Below are 24,401 nucleotides of genomic sequence, written 5' to 3'. Positions count from 1 at the left end.
TAAATATTCATTGGAAGGACTGATGCTGAAGCTGAAACTCCAATACTTTGGCCACCTGATGCAAAGAACTGATTCACTGGAAAAGCCCCTGATGCTGGCAAAGATTGAAGGCAGGAGGAGAAGGGGACGACAGAGGATGAGATAGTTAGATGGCATCACCGACTCAATGGACATAAGTTTGAGTAAACTCCAGGAGTATGATGGACAGGGAGGCCTGGCGTGCTGCAGTCCATGGGATTGCGGAGTCAGATATGACTGAGTGACTGAACTGAACTGAAGAAAATACTGGAGTCGGTTGCCATTTCCTCCTCCAGGGGAATCTCCCCGATCTCCCTAGGGATGGAACCTGCATCTCGTGTGTCTCCTGCATTGGCAGGTGGATTCTTTACCACTAGTGCCACCCAGGAAGCCCTGGAAAATAAAATGCCAACACCTAAATCAGTAGTATTTCTCCTTGTGGCTCAGATGGTAAAGAATCTGCCTGCCATGTGGAAGACCTGGGTTTGATCCCTGGATTGCAAAGGTCCCCTGGAGAAGGAAATGGCAACACATTCTAGTATTCATGCCTGGAGAATTCCATGGACAGAGGAGCCTGGTGGGTACAGTCCATGGGGTCTCAAAGAGTCGGACATAACTGAGCAATGAACACACACACACAATATAGTAACTGTAATAAACACTAGTCCCTCCTTTATCACACTTCTATCTCACTCAACTCCTAAGAAAATTAACTGTTGGTTAATTGGCTCCTGTAAAGAAATTCTATTGCTCTATTTCTAAAGTGAATATTGTTTATTACCATCGAAGAAATCCATTCTTTTTCTGTTAACTTCTTGAAGGTATTTCTTGCCATTTCTAAGTCCACATCAATGGAAATAATTTCTCCAGGTTCTCTTTGGATGCAGGAAATGCAAAAATAAATAAACAGATTAAAAGAATATTTCTAACTTCATATATCATTATGTGTAATTTTATTTTCCCTACAAAATTAGATATAATCTATTTTCTTGAAGTTTGCATTCTTTTGAAATCATCGATTTACTTGGCACCAAAAGTTTTTTTTTTTTTTAAGTTTATGTTTTCCTAAAAGAAAACAGGTAACAATTTATTATCTCAAGTTTGGACAGTTAACAATAGCAAAAGTTTACATGCTATGTCTGAGAAATGAAATAATTTACGCTTACACTCAGCCTGCACACTGGGAGTTGAAACTCCCTAACCCCACCTATTTTCCATCGATATTTACATTACTTTGGGATTCCACTGTTTCATTAGCATGACTGTACTATTCCAAGACTCTCCTGCCCAGCCCAATGGCTTGACTGTTCACTTTAGGAACTTCCTGAAAAGACCCATTAACTCCTCTATGGAACACAATCAACAGTTTATACCCTAAAATTCTTTGCATCTCTTGTCTCAAAATCCTTGCCTTGATGTTTCCATCTGTCCTGGATTGTGGTACCTTTCCTCAGTCCTAATCAAATCCCCAACCCTCCTCTCCCACATTGAAAAGATCTGCCTTATTCCAAATTGCTAATTTTTAAAAATCCAAACCTGGCCATGCCCCTCAGAAATACTACAAAGGCTTTGTTTAGGTGTGGCATTTCCCTGGGTTGTGTTGATAATATTTGAGGAGCCTGCATTCTATATAACAATTTGTCTTTATAATATATTATTTAAAAATATTTCAAGTTTACTGGATTAACCAACCAATTGTAATACTAGGGCTAAAACATTCATGCAAGTACTAAAACAAAGTACTGTAAATTCCCCTTTAAAATAAATCTTCCTTTGCAAACTTTGGCATCTTAAGATCAAACCTTAAGGTTTCTCACTCCTGGGAAGGGAACATGGAAATTTTAGAAAGATAATATTCTTAGTGTAGAAAAGATTATCCTCTATGTAGTGAGAACTAACTTAAGGCTACAGTGGGGAAGAAAGAGAATGAGTTGCATAGTAGAATCCCCTCCTTTGCTGCCTAGAAAGACGGAAAGAAGAGGAAGGCAAATGGGAGAGAAAGGGAGCAGAGAGAAGCAATGTCATAATTTCTCATCTCCTGCCTTTGGCTAAATATGTGGAGTCAAACAGGGATGCCCTGTGGGACTCTCAAATGATAACTGCCTCATGAGCTGTGGAGGTTAGAAGAGGGGGTGAAGGAAGCCATGACATTCAGCTTCCCTGGGCTTCTCTGGTTCCCAGGTGAAGCCTCTGGATCCAGCAGTTCCTCCAGTCTCTCTGAGGAGTGGCTGAGCATGCAGCTGGGTTAAGAAGCAAAGCTGAGAAATAACTGCAATAGGGATTAAGTAAATACAGAGTACCGCCTAGTGGCGGTTGTATACAGGTATCTTCTGAACCTGTGAGCCAACCTGAGGCCAAGTCAACAAGGGAGGGACAGGACGTGACCTAGCAAAGGAGGACTGGGAGGAGTTTCCACCAGCTGCAAGCAGACCTGTAGGCATCAGCCTCCAGAGAAGACAGATGGCAGCCTAATGTTAGTCGCTCAGTCATGTCCGACTCTGCGACTCCATGGACTACAGCCTTCCAGGCTCCTCCATCCATGGAATTTTCCAGGGAAGAATACTGGAGTGGGTTGCCATTTCTTTCTCTAGGGGATCTTCCCAATCCAGGGATCGAACCCAGGTCTCCCGCATTGCAGACAGACCTTTTACTGTCTGAGCCACCAGGTAAGCCCAGGGGCAGCCTAAGGGCCCCTTTATGCTGCTACCCACCCCACTCCCTTGTTATTGCTAAATTAATTATACAAGGAGGCCATCACACTGCAGTGGATCTCAGGCCACGGTGGCCTACAAAAGCAAACCAAAATCTAAGCCTGTAAATTCCTCAAAGTTATGAAATCAAAGCCTAAGGACAACCAATCAAAAAACAAACAAAAAAAGCCAACTAGGCTTTAAGCTATAGCTAATCAAATGCTTCCTTTCTTTCTGCGCCTTCTCTATGTCTTTCCCTGAGCTCTTGCCGCTGGAGCTCTCCACCAGTTCCAAACTGGTGCTGTGTGATTCAAATCGATGTTCACTCTAATAAACTCTTACAATTTTTAACCTGCCTCACTTTATCTTTCAGTCATTCCCAGGTATATTATTGGAGATCAAACAGGGAGGGCAAGGAACAGTTGACCCAGTGTTCAGCATTTAACAAAGGAAATGTTTAAACTACCAAGATAAAGTGTCAAACCAAGTAGCAGAGAACTTGGACTCTCCTCTGTGGTAATAAGACTGTTAGTAGTTAAAATAAATAGGATGTGTTTTCCTTACTGGGCTCACAATAAGACCTTCAACGTGCAGCCCAGGCCTCTAAGTACATAAGCGAAGTTAGAATGAATTGATCACTCCTAGATACAAAGATTCTGGAAAAAAACACCATTCTTGCCAATCAGATAACACAGGAGGGCAGGGCAGAGGACGGAACAATGTAAATTAGAGATTACAATTTGTAGTAGTCCAATGGGAAATTCCTTTATAAAACAGAAGAATTCTGTAACAATCCATGGAGTTTTCTATGTTGGATTTTTGGTTCATAGATAACAAAATTCACAAATTAAAATGACTGAGTCTAAATATTTCATTTAAAATATTCTCCAGTGTTTTAAATAAAGGTAAGTCTCTTTAAATAAAGGTAATTATAAATATTACCTCTTCTTTAAAAAACTTGCAGTCAGACAAGCAGGAGATGAAAATATCACTCTAATTTCACTGAAAAAATAATAAAATAAGGTTAAGTCACAACATACTACTAGTATGTTCCTTTTATCTTACTCAGTATATAACTGGTGATGTGGAATCATTAACGATAATAACTGCTCTCTTAAGAGTTTTCCAAATTCTTGCTATATTTTGTGCATGGTCTGCTAGATCTCATAAAAATCCTTCATAGCTGATTTGATCAAGTCATCTAGATTTAAATAAAATCCACCCTTTTGAAAACAGAAATTTGTGGAGCTGCAGAGAATAAACTGCTGCTGCTGCTAAGTCGCTTCAGTCGTGTATGACTCTGTGCAACCCCATAGACGGCAGCCCACCAGGCTCCCCTGTCCCTGGGATTCTCCAGGCAAGAGCACTGGAGTTGGGTGCCACTGCCTTCTCCAGAGAATAAACTATGAAGCTATAAAAAGAGTCAGTCTTGGGGATGGCTTTGTGGGACAGACAGAAAGCATTTTTGATTCACTCCTGAATTTCCCTCACCTATCAAAGTACCTGGCACATTGTACATCTTCAATATAGCCCAGTTAAGTGAAGAATCAGTGAATATGTCAATGACTTCTTCAAACTACAGATGGTTTAAATCAAGATTAAAATGCAAATAATTTAATGACAAAGCCAACCCCTCTCTCTTATGTCTAGGATAAAATGAACCAAGGCTTCAGAACCAAGTAAAAGTGGTTTCTACTTTATCAGATAGAGCCACCTCTTAGCCACTTCATCTTCTATACTTCTTTTTGCCACTGCCATCCATTTTTCTATCAGAGACTGGTTAATTCGGCTTATTTCTGGCAGGGTTTTCCTGGAAACACTGGTGGAACTAGTATCCTTCTAGGAAAAAAAAAAAAAAAAAGAATGATCAGGAAAATACACACACACCAAGTAGTAAGTAAGACACAGGTGGAAGACACATGGAACCTGCTCAGGCAGTGGGATTTGGTGGGAGGAGCCTTGGCATCAGACTGGCTGGCTGTTCCATTTCCCAGCCTGGGCCACTTTGATTGGTCTGAGCCTTAGTTTTATCATTTAAAAAGTGAAATAACACAAAAGAATTGAAAACAGAGACTCAAACAGATATGTGTATGACAATATTCATTGCAGTATTATTTACAATAGCCAAAAAAAAAATGGAAACAACCCATGTCCAGCAACAGCATCAATGGATGAATATGGAATATTGTGTGCTCCGTTGGTTAGTCATGTCCAACTCTTTTGAGCCCATAGACTACAGCCCACCAGGCTCCTCTGTTCATGGAATTCTCCAGGCAAGAACACTGCAGTGGTTTGCCATTTTTCTCCTCCAGGGAATCTTCCCAACTGGGGGATTGAACTGGTATCTCTTACATCTCCTGCGTCGGCAAGCAGATTCCTCACCTCTAGTGTCACCTGGGAAGCCCATATGGACTATGACTCAGCCACAAAAGGAAGGACATTCTGACACATACTGCAACATGGATGAACTTGGAAAACATTATGCTACATGAAATAAGCCCAATATAAAAACATGATTCCACTTATACGAAACAGGCTAGTTGATAGAAAGGCTATTCGAATGTACTTGGGGTTAGGGGTAGGGGAGAACTCAGAGTTATTATTTAATGGTTAAGAATTTCTGCTTGAGGGGGAATAAAGAATTTCTGCTTGGGGTGATGAAGAGTTTTAGAGATGGTTAGTGGCCATGGTTGGGCTTCTCAGGTGGCACAGTGGTAAAGAATCTGCCTGCCAATGCAGGAGATGCAGGAGACACAGGTTCAATCCCTGGGTCAGGAAGATTCCCTGGAACAAGAAATGGAAACCCACTCCAGTATTCTTGCCTAGGCAATTCCATGGACAGGGGAACCTGGTGGGCCAGAGTCCATGGAGTCACAAAGAGTCAGACATGACTCAGCAACTGAGCAAAACAGTGGTGATGACTGAACAACACTGTGAGCACAATCAATACCACTGATGGCACATTTTTAAATGGTTAAAATAGCAGATTTTATGTTACGTATGTTTTACTACAGTTAAAAAATGAGTTAACGATGACCACCTCTCTAGGCTCCCGTTAAGACTAAAATACATTAGGTATACAAAGCCTTTCAATTCTAGGAAGTACTCAATAAAGACTAGCTTCTTTCAGCTCTTTAACCATCCACAGAGTTTTGCTTTTGTATCAGGGGCTTTCAAACTTATAACAGAATCATCTGGTGATCTTGTTAAAGCAGGGCCCATCCCCACAGTTTCTGATTCAATGGTCAGGAGTGGAGCTCAAGAATTTATATAGAGCAAATTTCTAGGGGATGCTGATGCTGATGCCTGCCGATTTGGGGGCCACACTTTGAGAACCGTGGTTCTTTACAATATTTGAAGCCAAATGGTTCAGTCAGAGGTGTCAGAGAAATTTGGGGAAAAAAATCTGTCTTTAATATATTATTTGAAAGACATCAGTGCTATGACTCCATATTATACCTCTGCTTTTGCTAAATTTATAATAAATCAGAGAATTCTGCATCACTTTTGTTTAATGCTTAACTAAAGACCTCTTGAGAAAGATGTATAACCATAATTCCCCTCACTCTCTTGATCTGAGTCCTGGGTGTCCCCTGGAGTTCAGTCATAAGGAAGTTTTTTTCCTCCAACATCCCAGGAACCTCAGGACAATGAGGTGCTCCGTATTGGCACCCACAGACCATTTCTTCTACTTTATTCTTCAAAATCTCGGCTCTTCGTAAGTGCGTGACATTAGACTATATCACCTGCCTCCCTTTCTTCTATGATAATCACCTGCCAAAGTCCTAGGCACTACCCTTCAATAATTGAAAACTTTAGCATCTTGTTGACTGTCTTCCTCAGCACAACCATGCCTGTCACCATTCTTTCCGTCATTCTTGGCAACTTCAGAATTAATTAACATAATTTATTTCCCTCCATGACCTCTCAATTCTTGATCTTATCTGCACTCTCTTCCTCTGCTTCATCTTAGCCACCCAGGCCCTGGATCAGGGTTTCTAAACTGACACAGTCGACATTTTGCATCAGATAACCCTTTTTGTGGCAGGTGTCTTGTGCATTAGGATGTCTAGCAGCATCCCTGGCCTCTACCCATTAGACATTAGCAGCAGCCACCCCAACACACATGGCCCTCCCTCAGTTAGGACAACCTAAACTGACGATAGACATTTCCAAATGTTTCCGGGGGTGCAAAATCACTCCTAGTGATACTCTGTTCTTTATAATTATCAAGAATTGTTCTACCTTCTAAGTATCTATTGGAAACATACTCCTCTCAGATCATCATACACCATCCCTCCACTTCACTGACTTCACAGTGGTACTCCAGTCTAACATTCTTTGACACGAAAATGAGTTAAGACTTTGGGGCTGCTGGGTTGAAATGAATGTACTCTGCATGTAGAAAGGACATGAATTGACTGGGGGCAGTGGCAGAACATTACAGACTGAGCATTTCCCACCTAAGTTCATATATTGGAATCCTAACCCCCAATGTGATGGTGTAAGGAGGTAGGGCATTTGGGAGGTGATTGGGTCATGATGGGGGAGCCCTCAAGAATGGGACTAGTGTCCTTATAAAGACCCCAGAGAGCTATTTTGCCCTTGTCCCTTTTGCCATGTGAGGATACATGGAGAAGACAGTCATCTATAAACTGGAGGCAGACCCTCACCAGACATCAAATATGCTGTCATCTTTTTTAAGTCATACTGCATTGCTTACGGGATCTTAGTTCCCTGACCAGGGATCAAACCTGAGCCACGGCAAGAAAAGAATGAAGTCCTAGCCACTGCACTGCTAGGGAATTCCCAAATGTACCATTATCTTAATCTTGGGCTTTCCAGCCTCCAAAACTGTGAGAAATAAATGTTTGCTTATAAGCCACTCAATCTACAGTGTTTTGTTAATAGCAGCCAGAACAGACTAAGACACTTACTTTAACAGTGGAACCCACTCCAACATTTTTTGAGGCCATTGGGCACTCTGATCTGTCAACTCTATTGTTTGTTCATTATCCATCACCCTCCTCATGTCTTTCTTACCCAGCTTAGATTCTATGGTCAGCACTATAATCAGTCCTTTACAAATACCTTTAAGTCTTCTGTCTTGAGTCACCTAGGAAAAGTCCACCTACAGTTAATCTCAACTCTGAATTACTCCAAAGGAATCCAAGCAGCTTAACATCAGTGGAAAAAAATAAACAGTGCTGACTGACTTCACCATAAGCCTACGACCACAGATTTCAAATGGACACTCTATACTGGCTAGTAATCTCCCACAATGTTCACTTTCTCACTCTGAGACATGATTGCACACATTCCTTGTATTCCTAAACCTGTAGCAATCATCCTCTGCTTCTCCAAGTTTTAGATAAGGATTGTACATCACTAACACCTTCCCTGGTGGCTCAGAGAATAAAGCGTCTGCCTGCAATGCAGGAGACCCAGGTTCGATCCTTGGGTTGGGAAGATCCCCTGGAGAAGGAAATGGCAACCCACTCCAGTATTCTTGCCTGGAGAATCCCATGGACAGAGGAGCCTGGCAGGCTACAGTCCATGGGGTCGCAAAGAGTCGGACATGACTGAGCAACTTCACTCAACACCCAAAAAATATATCCTTTTCATTAACAGGGGACTGGAATGCAACAGTAAGAAGTCAAGAGATACCTGGAGTAACAGGCAAATTTGGCCTTGGAGTAAAAAACAAAGCAGGTCAAAGGCTAACAGAGTTTTGCCAAGAGAACGCACTGGTCATAGCAAACACCCTCTTCCAACAAAACAAGAGAAGACGTTACACATGGACATCACCAGATGGTCAATACCAAAATCAGATTGATTATATTCTTTGCAGCCAAAGATGGAGAAGCTGTATACAGTCAGCAAAAACAAGACCGGGAATTGACTGTGGCTCAGATCATGAACTCCTTATTGTCAAATTCAGATGAAATTGAAGAAAGTAGGGAAAACCACTAGACCATTCAGGTATGACCTAAAGCAAACCCTTATGACTATACAGTACAAGCAACAAATAGATTCAAGGGATTAGATCTGATAGACAGAGTGCCTGAAGAACCATAGATGGAGGTTCATGACACTGTATAGGAGGCAGTGATCAAGACCATCCCCAAGAAAAAGAAATGCAAAAAGGCAAAATGGTTGTCTGAGGGGGCCTTACAAATAGCTGTGAAAAGAAGAGAAATGAAAAGCAAAGGAGAAAAGGAAAGATATACCCATTTGAATGCAGAGTTCCAAAGAATAGCAAGGAGAGATAAGAAAGCCTTCCTCAGTGATCAGTGCAAAGAAATAGAGGAAAACAACAGAATGGGAAAGACTAGAGAACTCTTCAATAAAATTAGAGATACCAAGGGAACATTTCATGCAAAGATGGGATCGATAAAGGACAGAAATGGTATGGACCTAACAGAAGCAGAAGATATTAAGAAGAGGTGGCAAGAATACACAGAAGAACTGTACAAAAAAGATCTTCATGACCCAGATAACCATGATGGTGTGATCACTCACCTAGAGCCAGACATCCTGCAATGTGAAGTCAAGTGGGCCTTAGGAAGCATCACTACAAACAAAGCTAATGGAAGTGATGGAATTCCAGTTGAGTTATTTCAAATCCTAAAAGATGATGCTGTGAAAGTGCTGCACTCAATATGTCAGCACATTTGGAAAACTCAGCAGTGGCCACAGGACTGGAAAAGGTCAGTTTTCATTCCAATCCCAAAGAAAGGCAATGCCAAAGAATGCTCAAACTACCGCACAATTGCACTCATCTCACAGGCTAGCAAAGTAATGCTCAAAAGTCTCCAAGTCAGGCTTTAACAGTATGTGAGCCATGAACTTCCAGATGTTCAAGCTGGTTTTAGAAAAGGCAGAGGAACCAGAGATCAAACTGGCAACATCCGCTGGATCATTGAACAAGATCCAACAAGAGTTCCACAAAAATATACTTCTGCTTTATTAACTACACCCAAGCCTTTGACTGTGTGGATCACAACAAACTGTGGAACATTCTTAAAGAGATGGGAATACCAGACCACCTTATCTGCCTCCTGAGAAATCTGTATGCAGGTCAAGAAGTAACAGTTAGAACTGGACATGGAACAACAGATTGGTTCCAAATTGGGAAAGGAGTACATTAAGGCTGTATATTGTCATTCTGTTTATTTAACTTATATGCAGAGTACATCATGTGAAATGCCAGGCTGAATGAAGCACAAGCTGGACTCAAGACTGCCAGGAGAAATAACAATACCCTCAGATATGCAGATGACACCACCCTTATGGCAGACAGCAAATAAGAGTCTAAAGAGTCTCTTGATGAAAGTGAAAGAGGAGAGTGAAAAAGTTGGCTTAAAACTCAACATTCAGAAAACTAAGATCATGGCATCTGGTCCCATCACTTCATGGCAAACAAATGGGGAAACAATGGAAACAGTGACAGACTCTACTTTTTTGGGCTCCAAAATCACTGCAGATGGTGATTGCAGCAGTAAAATTAAAAGACACTTGCTCCTTGCAAGAAAAGCTATGAGCAACCTAGACAGCATATTAAAAAGCAGAGACATCATTTTGCCAACAAAAGTCCATGTAGTCAAAGCTATGGTTTTTCCGGTAGTCATGTATGGATGTGAGAATTGGACTATAAAGAAAGTTGAGCGCTGAAGAATTGATGCTTTTGAACTGTGATGTTGGAGAAGACTCTTGACAGTCCCTTGAACTGCAAGGAGATCAACCAGTCCATCCTAAAGAAAATTAGCCCTGAATATTCGCTGGAAGGACTGATGTTGAAGCTGAAGCTCCAATACTTTGGCCACCTGATGCGAAAAACTGAGTCATTTGAAAAGACCCTTATGCTGGGAAAGATTGAAGGTGGGAGAAGGGCATGACAGAGGACGAGGTGGTTGGATGGCATCACTGACTCAATGGACATGAGTTTGAGTAAGCTCTGGGAGTTAGTGATGGACAGGGAAGCCTGGTGTGCTGCAGTCCATGGGGTCACAAAGTGTTGGACACGACTGAGCAACTGAACTGAACTGAACTGTACATCACTGAGAAAATGGAAACAGGCAAGACCTAACCTTGCCTTCCTACCTCACCTCCACTGTTCCTCATCAGAACAAAATTTCTGCCCAAAGCCCTATATTCTACATTGGACCCTGGACCCCGCTTTCTTGCATCTATTCTAGGACATTAGCTCTGCAATCATTCTCTTTCTCAGGAATTATCACTTTTTCCACCTGAACTGGATTATTCTCATTAGCACACAGACATACCTTAACATCACTACTTCTAACAACAATAAAAACCTCCCAAGATCCTCTACTCCCTTTCACAACAAAACTTCTCAGAACTTTCACAGTCATTGCCTCCACTTATTCCCCTCTATTCTCCGTCCATCCCAGAGAATGTTTCATCCTCTGTCCCCTGAGACAACTCAGTCTTGACAAAGCAAAAACAAACTCTGTGCTCATCCTACTTGACCTCTCAGCAATATGTGCCAGGTTTGGCCACTTCCTCCTTCTGCAAAGACTTTCTTCTCTTGTCTTGATGAGCCACCCTTTTCTGGTTCTCTCTACCTCAGAAACTGGTTCTTCTCAGTTCTTCTGGCTCGGCCTCACTGCCTGACCTCCTCATGGAGAAGTCCCTCGAGGCTGGATTCTGTCCCCTGCTCTTCTCATTTCTACTCTCACTCCAGGCGACCTTTCATCCAAGCCTGTGGCTTAATAACAATCTGTAGTTTAACAACTATCACGTTTATTTTCCAGTGCTAGCGTCCTCCTTGAGATCCAGAGTTGAACACGCAATTAAGACTTTAGATCTCCTCTCCAAGGACATTTCAAATGAACCTCATCTCCCATAACTGAGCCCATTTCCATACGACTCCAGCTCATATAACTCTTTCACGCTTTCCTACTATACTCTCTCTGACTGGTTTACCTTTTTGTCCCTCACGCATGCTAAACTTATTCTTGCCCCAGGGCCTCTCTATTCCAGAGAGAGTGGTCCCTCTCTCTGGAATGCTTCTCCTGTGGATTTAAGCATGGCTAAGATCTCTGCTCAAACGCTACAGCCTCTGGGAGGCCTTTCCTGACCGACATTTCTAAAGAAGCCCATCTCATCTCATCATCAAATGGCCCATTTTATTTTTTTTCAGAGCAATTGTCGCTCTCTAACACAATTGTATTTATGTGTTTCTCATCTGTACTTCCTGGTAGAATCCAAATGCCATGAATGAGGATATACTTGTGTGTACTATTCACAGTACCCCAAGGACCCAGAGCAGAGCCTGAGACAGAAGCCTGATCAAACAGCTGTAAAAAGCAACCAAGCACCATCTCTTGACTATCCCCAGCAGCACAGACTTTTGCCTTGCTTACAGTTTTCTGTCCCAGAGAATACAGTTAAGAGTCTATATGAGTGTTGTTTAAAACATCCCTAATAATAGGAAAAAAGTACAAATTATTAAAATAACTATGTATACTTTTTCTATCTAAAACATTTCAGAACTTGTTCAGAAATATAATAATATAAACCTTTCTGTTAATAATTAGGAGGGTGCTAGAGCATGGTGGGTAATGGTGGGTATGGTGGGGCTGGATTGCTTAGGTTTGAATCCAGCTCTGTCAGTTCTTAGCACCATAATTTTGGGCAAGTCCATGTCTCTGAGACTCAGTTTTTTCATCTGTAAAATGGGAGTGATGATAAGAATCAGAGCTGATTTGAGGATTAAGTGTGTTGATCAGTACTTTGGTTGCTAACTCATGGGTGACCATTAGTATTAGTCATTGTGAGCACCATTGGTATCTGTTGGGAATCCAAATGAGGAAGTGAGAATTACATGATATTTTCAAAGAAGAATTCTAACAGAGGAACTTACTAGTTTAGTAAAAAAATTTAATATATACAAATGACACAATGTTTCAAATACCACCATGAAATCCAGAAGAAAAGATGATTTTTAAAAGAAACAGAAAATGTAATAGATACCTGGTAAGTTGTCACAAAGTTGGCATATGTTCCAGCAAAAATATGTTTGACTTGAACATCCGCAAGGTCTAGAAGAAAGTCATAAATCCATGCTTATTGTTTTTTTAGATGTAAAAAGTATAAATCTTTTGTTATAAACCTAAAGCTGCTTTTAAAAAGTTTTTTAAAAAAACTAATGTATTACCAAGCTAAATTTACTTATTCTTTGGCTTCTAAATAGATTTTGACTACAAACAGCATAAAAGATTAATACTGATCAGATTACACATTTTCCCTTATCTTAAAATTTAATTTTCCATGTATTTACATAATGAAACCAGGCTGGTGTGCTTTAGTAGAGATTTGATTAAATATATAAAAAGTGTGCTATTCTGTTGAGGTTTGACAGAAAACAATAAAATTCTGTAAAGCAATTATCCTTCAATTAAAAAATAAATAAAAATAAAAAATAAAATAAAAGTGTGCTATTCTGAAGTGTAAATAACTGATTCTTTTGTATTACCTTAATCTTTAGAAAAAATTACTTAATATTCCAGGAAGCATTGCATTAAAAAAAATGCATATTCTACAAATCAAAGATAACAGTACCAAAAGAACCACCATTCTATGCACTCTTTGAAAGGAAACTGAATAATATTTTTCCTCCAATGACACCAATTAAAACAAAATGACAAATCGTGGGACCACTCATACCATTAGCAGAAATCAGGCAGCTAATGTCAGAGCTCTCTGCCAGAGCCCCCGGATGTGGTGAGCTGCTTGCACAACCTGGTCCACGACCGAAAGACACCACCTGACCAGTGGTATAGACATATGCAAGGGTGTGAAGACTGCAGGAGACAAGATACCATGAACACTTATTATAATGAGTCATGCTTTTTGAGAAAGATGATGTCTCAACACAAAATAACAGATTTATCTTATACTAAGTACCCAGACCCCATTATCACAATGTCAGAGTTAGAGAGTACCAAGTCATATGGCCAAACAAATGGTGGGTGAATAGTGACTTATTACCACCCCTAAAGGCAGAATATTATTGATGGGTCTTTACTATGGTTTCTATCATTTGTGTTTTAAATGTAAGTTCTTTTTGTCTTTTGCTCTTTTTACTAATTGGGTGGATAATAGCCAAAGTGTCCTCATGCTGCTGTTGCTGCTGCTGCTAAGTTGCTTCAGTCATGTCTGACTCTGTGCGACCCCATAGATGGCATAGATGGCGACCCCACCAGGCTCCCCTGTTCCTGGGATTCTCCAGGAAAGAACACTGGAGAGGGTTGCCATTTCCTTCTCCAATGCATAAAAGTAAAAAGTGAAAGTGAAGCCGCTCAGTCATGTCCGACTCCTAGCAACCCCATGGACTGCAGCCTACCAGGCTCCTCCGTCCATGGGATTTTCCAGGCAAGAGTACTGGAGTGGGGTGCCATTGCTTTCTCCTAGTGTCCTCATAGGGAGGGATAAATTAGGAGATTTGGATTAATACATACGCACTATAAAATAGATAGCTAAGGACTTACTGTATAGCACAGGGAATTCTACTCAATACACTGTAATAACCTATATGGGAAAAGAATCTAAAAAAGAATGATATATGTATAACCAATTCACTTTGCTGTATAGCAAAAACTAACACATTTTAAATCAACTATACTCCAATAAAAATTTTTTTTAAAGTTCTCACACTTAGGTTATGCAAAACTCAGAATGCACATGCAAATATACATCATCTTCTACCTGCATGAGGGTAATTTTGTCTAATGAACTCAAGAAGATAAGCACCACTATTTTTGTTATATACAAACTCCCCTCACCCTAGAATCTAGTAAGGTGGTCTATGCCCAGTACATTTCCAATAAATTCTTATGAAATAAAAGAAATGCCTAGAATAAAGAAGAAAAACAGAAAAATTAAACCATATTTGAAAGGAGTAAATTTTCAGAAAGGAAAATGATCTATAAAAAGAGTAATCACATATTTTAGTGTTTTAAGGTTTCAAAACATTTCATAAAAGTTATTTCTAAGTAATAAAATACACCACTTTCTTCTCTCACTTAAAAAAACCTATTACCTTCCACAGTCTATCTGTGAAACGAGGCCTTCAATTCTTTCCACAAGTTGTGGACCCCTCTTCTCAGCAGTGGGATCGTGTCCCAGCTGTCCATAGCTATTGTCTCCAAATGTGAATACTTTCCCATCCTGTTTAAAAAAGGAAGAATCAGACTAATTTCAGGCTAAAAGTGTAATTAAAATTTAAAAGATTAAGTCCCATAAGAGAGTTTTATGAGAGCACTATGGTAAATACAAGCTTTATATGAAGAAGGGTCTTATATTTATTATTTCTACTAGTGAATAAAGAGTTAACATATTAAACTTGAAAAATCACTGGCATTCCCTTCAGAACTGGGTACTTACTATGTATTTGTAGAAAGAATTGATGGAGAAATTAACTGGTTCAAGAGCAACACTAACACTTAAATATAAGGTTGCTTTATTTATTTGAGCATTTCTCTGAAAATAAATCTCTTTTCAAAAGATGATTCTGGATTAAAACAATTCTAGCTCTTTCCTGCCAACTGATAATATAATCCAAGCATATTTTTAAAACAAACAAAATATAAATTATTTTAGATATTTTGCTTTAAATAAACATTTCAACCACACAAATAGTCTTCAGGTCTATTCATTACAGCTATGAAGAGAATACATCTCATCAGAATGAAATGCATGGCCAGTATAAGACATTCAGGATGCTGATTCATAATTGTGCCAAGTAAGAAATGGAACATAGAATGTTCTGGTCTGTAATGTAGGCCACTGAAACCTAAAAAAATTACTTTGTTGCTTCTACAATATTTTTCATATGTAGAGCTACATTATGACAGAATAATTGGCTCCTAATCTATAAGAGATTTTGAAATATCTAAAAATATTTCCTGAAGCTGAAATTAGCTTTTGTTATAGGATCTTAAAAGTTCCATGGCTTGGCTGACTTCTCCTCGTTAGAGATCTGTACGCTGAATGGGTATCTTCAGATATTAATACACATATTGTTTTCTACAATAATTAGTACATGTACCTTACAGTAACATTTCTCTGGGATTTAAAAAAAATAGCAAAATGGGAATTCCCTGATGGTCCAGTGGTTGGGACTCAGTGTTTTCACTGCCAGGGGCCCAGGTTTGATCCTTGATTGAGGAGTTAAGATCCCACAAGCCACAAGGTATGGCCAAAATATATATATATATCCCTCTCTCTCAAGATGTTTTGGTTTACCTGGGTAAGCACTGCAGTGTGCTTGGAACCACAGCTGATAGAAACCACACCGAGAGTCTTCAGTGCACCAACTGATACAGGCTTATATCTTTGAACTGTGGAAAGAAAGCAGAATCTCTCAAGTATAAGAAATAATCATGTATCATGAGTTTTTATATATTTTAATATTTTTGTTATCTTATTATAATTCATCAACATAATTTAAAATGTGAACAATCAGAAGTATTATAAAACAGAAAGAAAGACCTACACTGGAAAAGAAAAGCAGTCCTTTAGCATTTATTTTTGGAAAATATTTAAGTTTCTGGAATGACTAAGGCTATTGGCCAAGAAACCTAAGGTTTAAGACCCCACTTCCCAATAATATTTCCATTATGCTGCATTCATTTTTGTCACATTATAGATGTTCTGCAAATATGCAACAATAATTGAGAAAATAAGAGGACCCACTTCACGTTGATCAAGTTAAATGAAATGAGATGTAAGAGATCAGCATGGTACAGGTATGGGGTCATCCAGCCACTAAGTCGAGTCACAACTCTTTGCTGCCCCATGGACTGTAGCCTGCCAGGCTCCTCTGTCTATGTGATTTCCCTGGTAAGAATACTAGAGTGGGTTGCCATTTCCTTCTCCAGGAGATCTTCCCGACCCAGGGATCGAACCAGCTTCTCCTACATCGGCAGGTGGATTCTTTACCGCTGAGCCACCAGGGAAGCCCTGGTACTGGTATGTAACAGGAGCTAAATATACATGAGCTGCATGTAAAGAATTGAACAGAAGGGCTCATCAGGAAGACATCACAGTGAGTTTTTTTGAAAGATTGTCAGAGGAACTGGTTGTTTCTCATACTGCTAGCAACTGTCTGAAAAAGGGTTCCCAAACTTTGTTGTGCAAGGGCACTACCTGTGCAGTCTTTGGTAATGACTGATGCCTGGCTTCCCTCCCCAGACAATCTGATTTAATGGTCTGGGGTCCAACCTGGGCGCTGGAATTTTTAAACATTCTTAGAGTAACATAATAATGGCCTTCCAAAGATGTACAAGTTCTTTTCCCAGAGCTCAGTGGTAAAGAATCCATCTGCAATACAGGAGACATAGGAGACTCAGGTTCGATCCTGGTGTCAGGAAGATCCTGTGGAGGAGGAAACGGCAGTCCACTCCAGTATTCATGCTAGGATAATCCCACGGACAGAGGAGCCTGGTGGGCTACAGTCCATGGGGTCACAAAGAGTTGAACATGACTGAGCACACAGAGGTGAATATGTTAGAGGACATGGCAAAGAGGAGTTACGAAAGCACGTGAATTTAAGGTTTTCTTAATCAGTTGACCTTAAAATAGGAAGGTTAGCTTGGATTGGAGAAGGCAATGGCACCCCACTCCAGTACTCTTGCCTGGAAAATCCCATGGACGGAGGAGCCTGGTAGGCTGCAGTCCATGGGGTCGCTAAGAGTCAGGCACGACTGAGCAACTTCACTTTCACTTTTCACTTTCATGCATTGGAGAAGGAAATGGCAACCCACTCCAGTGTTCTTGCCTGGAGAATCCCAAGGACGGCGAAGCCTGGTGGGCTGCCGTCTATGGGGTCACACAGAGTTGGACACGACTGAAGAGACTTAGCAGCACCAGCAGCAGCAGCTTGGATTATCTAGCTGTGCCCAATGCAGTTACAAGGGTCCTTTAACTGAGGAGGAGGGATCAGAAAAGTCAATGTCAGAGTAATGTGACTTGAAGAAGGCTTCACCAGCCATTACTGGCTTTGAAGAAGAAAGGGGGCTATAAGTCAAGAGTGTAGGTGCCAGTAGAAGCTGGAAAAGGCAAGAAAATGGTCTGTCTTCCTCCAGGAAGCCCCTGCTGACACTTTCATTTTAGCCCCGTGAGACCTGCATCAGAACCATGAGATAATACATCTATGTTGTTTGAAGCCACTAGATTTGTGGTGATTTGTTATAGCAGGAATCAAAAAAAAAAAAAAGTTAATAGAGCTCCCTAAGTGATTCTAATGTGTCCCAAAGTTTGGGAACCACTGTTTTAACCTTTGAGAGTGCCCTTTGAAGAACTGGTCTTCCAAGTAGAAAGAAAGAAGGACTTACTATAAGCCTAACCCATTACCTGGGGCGTTATTCCCACTGAGGGCCAGCTGCCCTGCATTGTTGCTTCCCCAGCCAAATGAAGTCCCAGAGAGTGACAGGGCAAAGCTGTGGTCCCCTCCTGCAGCCACCTGTGCCAGCGGGATCCCCTCCAGGGACCTCACCCTCTGTGGGATAGCTTGGGAGGGGAACTCCTTCCCCAGGCCCAGCTGTCCATGGCTGTTCTTCCCCCATGAAAACACTTGGCCATCTGCAAAAGCAAAGAGGAGAAATTCAGAACTGCAAACATACTGTAATACCAAATTCAAGGAGAAACTACCACCTTAATTCTAAAAATCTTTAGAGAATAAAACAGGAGTAAAGGAGGTTAAAGTACCTGTACTAAAGGCAAAGTGAATGGCCAAGGTCACATTTAAAAATCTCTTCCAAAAACATCCACTCTTCTTTTCCCTCCCACTTAAGAATAACCATGATCTTTCATCTGCTCCAGTTAAAAATCCTGGAGTCATCCTTGACTCCTCTCTCTTTTTTTTACAGCCTTCAACCCAGCAAATACTAAAGTCTCTGCTTCAAAATCTATCGAGGATCCAACTGCTTCTCACCACTTCACTGTTACCCCCTTACCTGCCAAGTCAATATCACTTTTCTCCTGGAAAACGGCAACAGCATCTCACTGCACTCCCACATCGTATCCTTGCCCCCAGCAGTTTCTTCTCTCATGAGCAGCCAGAGTGCGCTTTTAAAAACATGTCTGATAAAACCCTTCAAGAGCTTGCTTTCTCACTCAATAAAAGGCCAGTTCTTAGCACGGTTCATAAGCCCCACATCACCAGGATTCCCACAGCTACTTCTCAGACTGCATCTCCCCTGGCTCCCTTCTCTCCCTCTCTAGAACCTCTGCTGCTCCTGAGCACCCTGCTGGGCATGGTCTTGCATCTGCATCATTCCATGGCCTTAGCATCATCTCTCTCTCTCCTCTCCTTTTAGTCTTTGTTCACGTCTCACCTTATGAGGATAGCTTCCTTGATCTCCTTTATAAAGTAGAAAGACCCCTTCCCTCCACCTACCCCTTCGCTCTCTGTCCCCTTTCCCGTCTCACTTCTCTTCACATCCTTATCCCTATTACATCACACAATTATTCGTCCGTGTGTTTAAGGCTCACTTCTCCTACATCTCCCCAGAATACAAGCTTCATGAAAGCAGTCTTAGGTTTGTTCACTGTTATATCCTCTTTGTTGGATATACTGTAGGCACTTAATAAATACTTGTGGAATGACTGGTGGGGGTGGGGGTAAGCAACATTTTATGTTGAATTTGACTAGAGATAGATCATTTACAAGAGGTAAAAAAATCAAGCTCTTCTAATGCTAAATTATGTACCCAGAGAATTGCTAACACATTTCAGATTTCTACAAGTTATTATATCTAAGTTTTCTTTTTAACTTTAAATGCATTAAAATGAACCCCAATGCATTAAAACTCAACAGGTATTATTTGTATTCAAAAAATTACTTTCTGATGACATTTACAAGATCCAAGAAGACTTTTTTACCTTCTGATAATGCCACGGAGTGGTAGTGTCCACAGGCAACTTGTATAATTTTTATACCAGCCAGAGTTTTTATCTTCCTATAATAATAATGATACAAAATCTATTAATTCTTCTTCAGATTGGGTCACCAAGTGGACTACAGGTATTTTAAATTACTTTCTTGCACTTCTGTAACACATTTATCCCAAAGCCCTCAAACTGTTTTCAGCATGACATCAACATGTATAAAAATACAGGGCAGAATCCAAAACAATATATAATGCAAAAGTTATTTTCATTGGGCTTTTAATGTATTGTATAAAGTTCTAACCTTTATACTATACTTACCAACCTAAAATAAAAATAAATTTCTTTATGCACATATAGTGTAGGGTTTTAGAATTTATGGAGCACTCTCGCCTACACCACCTACCTTAAGCCCTGTGAGATAAAGATACTACTAGGTTGATTCTTATTAAATTGCTGTTTTTGTAGATTAGAACATACTCTTTCAAGTCCCTTGGACTGCTAGGAGATCCAACCAGTCTATCCTAAAGGAGACCAGTCCTGGGTGTTCACTGGAAGGACTGATGCTAAAGCTGAAACTCCAGTACTTTGGCCACCTCATGCGAAGAGTTGACTCATTGGAAAAGACCCTGATGCTGGGAGGGATTGGGGGCAGGAGGAGAAGGGGACGACAGAGGATGAGATGGCTGGATGGCATCACCAACTTGATGCACATGAGTTTTAGTGAACTCCGGGAGTTGGTTATGGACAGGAAGGCCTGGCATGCTGCAATTCATGGGGTCGCAAGAGTCGGACATGACTGAGCGACTGAACTGAACTGAACTGATCAGCAATTTTATACGGTTGAACCTAGGAGAACTCAAAGAGGTCAACTGGTATCAAGCTACAGAACAGATTCAAACCTTGGGCTTTTCTTTACAAGTTCAATGCTCATTCCTCCGAGCCACAGCCATCTCTTATACAATTTAATGACCAGAGAAGGTAACAAGAGGTAACTTCCTAGTATTAAAAAACATGTTTTTGAAATTCCTCAGAGTATGTAATTCATGAACACACAGTTCAGACTGCTTATCATATTATTTGGCCTAGGAAGCTGTGTGTGAGGATATGATTTTCCCCCAATTTTACTAAGTAAAATATTAGGATCCAAGGGCTTATGGCAAGCCAAAAGATTACGTTGGGAGTAACACCTTTCCTCTTTCAACTTGTGTTCTCTGCCTGGGGAACCTGCAAATTAACTGCCATAGATTAACAGGGAAAAAAAGACAAAAAAGTTTATATGTGCAGATAGAAGCTCCCAAGTAATGGAAAATTTGTACAAAAACCTGAGTAGAGGTTTATATATATTAACTTAGCAAAAGGGTCTCTTTTTTTTAGGGCTTCAGTGGCAGAGTATGGAAGGTTCTATTGAGTTTTTTGATGCAAATTGGGCATTTTATTTTCAAGACAGCTGAATTCATAGGAAACTCCCTCAAAGGAGGGTTAATGGCAGCTTATGGATTTTCAGGAGGCCCTGTTTTAGTCAGGTAAGTTATCTCTGTGAATCTTCTGGAGCTCAAATATTTTCACTTTAAAATAATTTTTATACTAACTCTGGAGGCCCAAGTGTCATTCCCGTACATAAGATTAAGATCAAAGCGTCATAGGTTCTCACATCATGCGGCCCTTCTCTTTCACAGATCCTAATTAAGTAGTAATTGGTGTTCTATGTTATTTTCCCTGCCTCCTTCCCTCACAACACTGTAACCCTTCAGGTTAAGTGTGTGTTTGTTATAGTCATCTTTGGACCCTGGCAATCTTGCATGGTGCCTGGCACATGAAACTCAAAAACACTAAATGAATGAACTAAAATACGTACTTAGGTATACACGTTTCCTTAAATCCTCCAATTCCCAGCTGTCCTTCAGAAGCAGCTCCCCACGCAAAGACCCTTCCTTTGTGACAGACAGCCAGGGAGTGCTCCTTTCCACAGCTCACCAGAGCCACGTGCAGAGTTTCCAATGCCGGAATTCGTTCTTTAGGGACAAAAACAAAACAACCCACACCAAGATTGCTAATTTAATACCAAGTTTAAGAAAGTACTTTTCTTCAAAAGGAAGAGTCACTGGGATGTCTCATCTCTTCCAGAGATTTTTAAATCAAGGCCTAAAGTCCACTTTAAAGAAGAGAAGAAAATAGGCTCATCGTGTGGCACATCTTAATGGAATATCACTACTATTTAAAAGGATGGGCATGTGGAGGAGTGGAACCTGTAAGGACTTGATGCTTGGCCGAACACTTCCTTGTGATGGTGGAGTAAAAAGCTCAGCTAGATAAAGGGAGCCAGAGAAAGGATGGGCTCACCCCTACTCCATTCCTCTGACTTCCCAGCCTTCAACAGTGAGAACAGTGAATCCTCTGCTCAGGAAGAGATGGGCAGGGAGCCTGCCTGAGTATGAGAGGCAGATGCCAGATGCCCTCCCAATGAAACTCTGGGCGAGTTACTTAATAGGCCTCTGGATGGGTCAAATACGCCCACAGTTGAAACTCTGAGCATTTTTCCCTACAGGACAATCTAAACTGTTTTCCTAAAGTGTTTGTTTCTGAATTATTAGAGGCTTGGAGTTAAGCACATCATTACCAGTCAAGTTTTTGTTAATATTTAAGTTTTCTTTTTTAGTCTTGTGATCTTATTCTTTTCAGTGATTTACTTTTCAAACCGTGCAACAAGAAAAAAAATTTCCAAAGATGCATACACTCATAGAAGTAGAACCTGGTACCTCATTGCTGGAGAAGAATTTGGCTTTAAGGATCACATTGTCCCTTACTTCCACTTTAAGGGAATCAGGATATACCACCCCAAAGCATGCCACTTTGGCATAAGGATGATTTTGAGCTGAAGGCAACTGAGAATCAACAGATGCAGGAAGAGTTCTCTGCCTTTCCCTATCAACTTAAAAACACAAATATGGCATTCTCCTCTGAAGGTGTACCCACCTCCCCCTTTCATACCAGGAAATGTGACTCATCACCAGAGTTGGTACTGAGATAAGATTGCATAAACAGCCTTAAGTAAAATAACCCTTAAATTTCATTAGTTTCCCCCATATATTTCAAAATCATTTCTCCACAATTGATCATTCCTCAAAACCCAAACCCTCTACTCTTTGTTAAATGGCACATAAGTTCCTAAGTCTAACCCCTTCTTTTCTGTGAACTCCTGTGCACATATTAAAACTGTAAGGTTTTTTCCCTCCTTAATTTGCCTTTATCAATTTAGTTCACAGGTCCTCAGGACAGAACTAAGGGTAGAACTAAGGGTAGAGGAAAAGTTTTTTCCCCCCAGACATAATTCTTGGAATTTAAGTAAATAATCAGAAATGTGACGTTACTTACAATAATGTCAATCATAGTATTGTTTACAAAAGGCCCTGATGAGAAAAAAACAAATTTCCCTAAAAGAAGAATAGTTATACTGTCAGAGCCTAGAACATTATGCAACAATTCAAAATCTATTTTTAAATAGACTATAATATAGTAATAGATTATAATATAATATTATATACTATAATAAAAGGGCAATGTTTGTGATATTATTCTTGATGAAGAACACAACTTACAAAGTTATATAAATCTGCATATACAAAGCTTATAAAGACATAATTTTATAAAGATTAAATATGTAATAGGAAAATAAGGCAAAAAAGAAATGCATCAAAATGTAAGTTGTCTTTGGGTGTTAGACTAATAAGCGATTTCTTTTCCTGTGTTTCTCCAATAATCAATACTAGCAAAACGCTAGCATACATTATTTTAAGGGTATTTCGGAAGGAGTTACAGTGTTCAAACTACAAACTATGTTTGGAAGGTCACTCTGTTCCAGATAGGTTCGCATAGGTAAGGACTGGTCTCAAAAGGCATCTCTGTTCAGAGGAACGCGGTCCAGTTTAGTTCTGCTCTCAGTTTCCTTTTGAAGATAAAACTACTGGAAACCGAAACAAACCTGAGGCGCGAGGAGGAAACGAAACTGATGGACCTGCGCTCCGGCAGCGCGGAACCCTGTTCTCCTGTCGCCTGTGGTCCAGCAGACCCACGGCTCCAGCACCGCCACCCGTCTGATCCCTTGCCCCGCATCTGAGTCCAGGAGCTCACCTGGCTGCTCCCCGCGCGGCGTGCCTTTCCGGCCCAGCTGGCCCCGGCTGTTGTCCCCGCACGACTGGACCGTGCCGTCGCTCAGCAGCAGTAGCGAGTGATGCTCCCCACTGGCCGCCTGCAGTAGCGTGTTGCCGCCAGCACACACCTGGCGCTCCCGCAGCGGCCTTCGGCGGCCAGCGCGCCAGCAGAAGTACATCGCGTTCCCGCGCCCCAGCCGCCTGCCCGAATCTGTGAGCTCTGCTAGCCCAGCACCCTAAGGCTAGTGACGAGTGCGCGCTGTTACTCAGAAAACCGGAAGCTGCGTGAGCCGCGCCTTCGCTGGCGTCTCCCTGCGGTCCCTCCCTCTTCCTCAGTTCCCCAACAGTCTCCCTCCTCCCACTTTCTCTTCCTCCCGCCAGCACTGACCTGACCTCTTCGTCGCCTCTGGCGAATGGCTTTCAAGAATTAAACTTGAGCCCCAAGCTCAGAGGAGCAGATGAATGAAGCCTAAATTTGCATCCTAGCTAACCCACTTAATGGAGAAGGAAATGGTAACCCACTCCAGTATTCTTACCTGGAGAATACCATGGACGGAGGACCCTGGTGGGCTACAGTCCATGGGGTCGCAAAGAGTCGGACACGACTGAGCGACTTCACTTTCAC

General features: G+C 41.0%; 1 protein-coding gene across 2 annotated transcripts in view; it reads right to left on the bottom strand.

Annotated features, from left to right (window-relative positions):
* Positions 1-24,057, bottom strand: part of HERC6 (HECT and RLD domain containing E3 ubiquitin protein ligase family member 6) — a 55,396-nt gene extending 31,339 nt beyond the window's left edge. Inside the window, exons 1-11 of one of the 2 annotated variants that reach the window (XM_055587604.1) lie at positions 23,757-24,057; positions 21,484-21,640; positions 19,620-19,696; positions 18,090-18,317; positions 15,981-16,075; positions 14,776-14,903; positions 13,401-13,537; positions 12,708-12,775; positions 4,423-4,544; positions 3,651-3,710; positions 800-893 (exon numbers count right to left, since the gene is read on the bottom strand). In XM_055587604.1, the coding sequence (XP_055443579.1) occupies positions 800-893; positions 3,651-3,710; positions 4,423-4,544; positions 12,708-12,775; positions 13,401-13,537; positions 14,776-14,903; positions 15,981-16,075; positions 18,090-18,317; positions 19,620-19,696; positions 21,484-21,640; positions 23,757-23,955 (1,365 nt within the window). In that variant the 5' untranslated portion in view covers positions 23,956-24,057. Of the gene's footprint in view, positions 1-799; positions 894-3,650; positions 3,711-4,422; positions 4,548-12,707; positions 12,776-13,400; positions 13,538-14,775; positions 14,904-15,980; positions 16,076-18,089; positions 18,318-19,619; positions 19,697-21,483; positions 21,641-23,756 lie in introns of both variants that reach the window. The other variant, XM_055587603.1, reaches the window with a different exon arrangement.
* Between the last annotated feature and the right edge of the window lie 344 nt (positions 24,058-24,401).

Source organism: Bubalus kerabau, chromosome 7 (genome assembly GCF_029407905.1).
Source record: "Bubalus kerabau isolate K-KA32 ecotype Philippines breed swamp buffalo chromosome 7, PCC_UOA_SB_1v2, whole genome shotgun sequence".
In the NCBI taxonomy this organism is placed as follows: Eukaryota; Metazoa; Chordata; class Mammalia; order Artiodactyla; family Bovidae; genus Bubalus; species Bubalus kerabau.
Note: the sequence above shows the minus strand (reverse complement) of the source record. Positions and strands in the feature narration are given on the sequence as shown.